This window comes from Trypanosoma rangeli (genome assembly GCF_003719475.1).
Source record: "Trypanosoma rangeli strain AM80 chromosome Unknown Tra_15.4_contig_00677, whole genome shotgun sequence".
In the NCBI taxonomy this organism is placed as follows: domain Eukaryota; phylum Euglenozoa; class Kinetoplastea; order Trypanosomatida; family Trypanosomatidae; genus Trypanosoma; species Trypanosoma rangeli.
Window position 1 is genome coordinate 1 of NW_021706381.1, and position 402 is coordinate 402.

At 61.9% G+C, this 402-nt stretch overlaps 1 protein-coding gene across 1 annotated transcript; it reads right to left on the reverse strand.

Annotated features, from left to right (window-relative positions):
• Nucleotides 1-19: 19 nt before the first annotated feature.
• Nucleotides 20-400, reverse strand: TraAM80_09774 (kinesin-like protein; the record flags this gene model as incomplete). Its single annotated transcript, XM_029386438.1, has 1 exon — nucleotides 20-400. A coding segment is annotated over one exon (381 nt), but the record flags the coding sequence as incomplete, so codon positions are not given.
• Between the last annotated feature and the right edge of the window lie 2 nt (nucleotides 401-402).

Below are 402 nucleotides of genomic sequence, written 5' to 3' on the forward strand. Positions count from 1 at the left end.
CTCCGTCAGATCGTCACGCTCAGCCGTCATCGCCTCGAGGTTCCTCTCCACCTCTTCCTTGGCGTCCTCGGTGCTCTGCAGCTTCTCCGTCAGACTCGTCACGCTCAGCCGTCATCGCCTCGAGGTTCCTCTCCACCTCTTCCTTGGCGTCCTCGGTGCTCTGCAGCTTCTCCGTCAGATCGTCACGCTCAGCCGTCATCGCCTCGAGGTTCCTCTCCACCTCTTCCTTGGCGTCCTCGGTGCTCTGCAGCTTCTCCGTCAGATCGTCACGCTCAGCCGTCATCGCCTCGAGGTTCCTCTCCACCTCTTCCTTGGCGTCCTCGGTGCTCTGCAGCTTCTCCGTCAGATCGTCACGCTCAGCCGTCATCGCCTCGAGGTTCCTCTCCACCTCTTCCTTGGCGT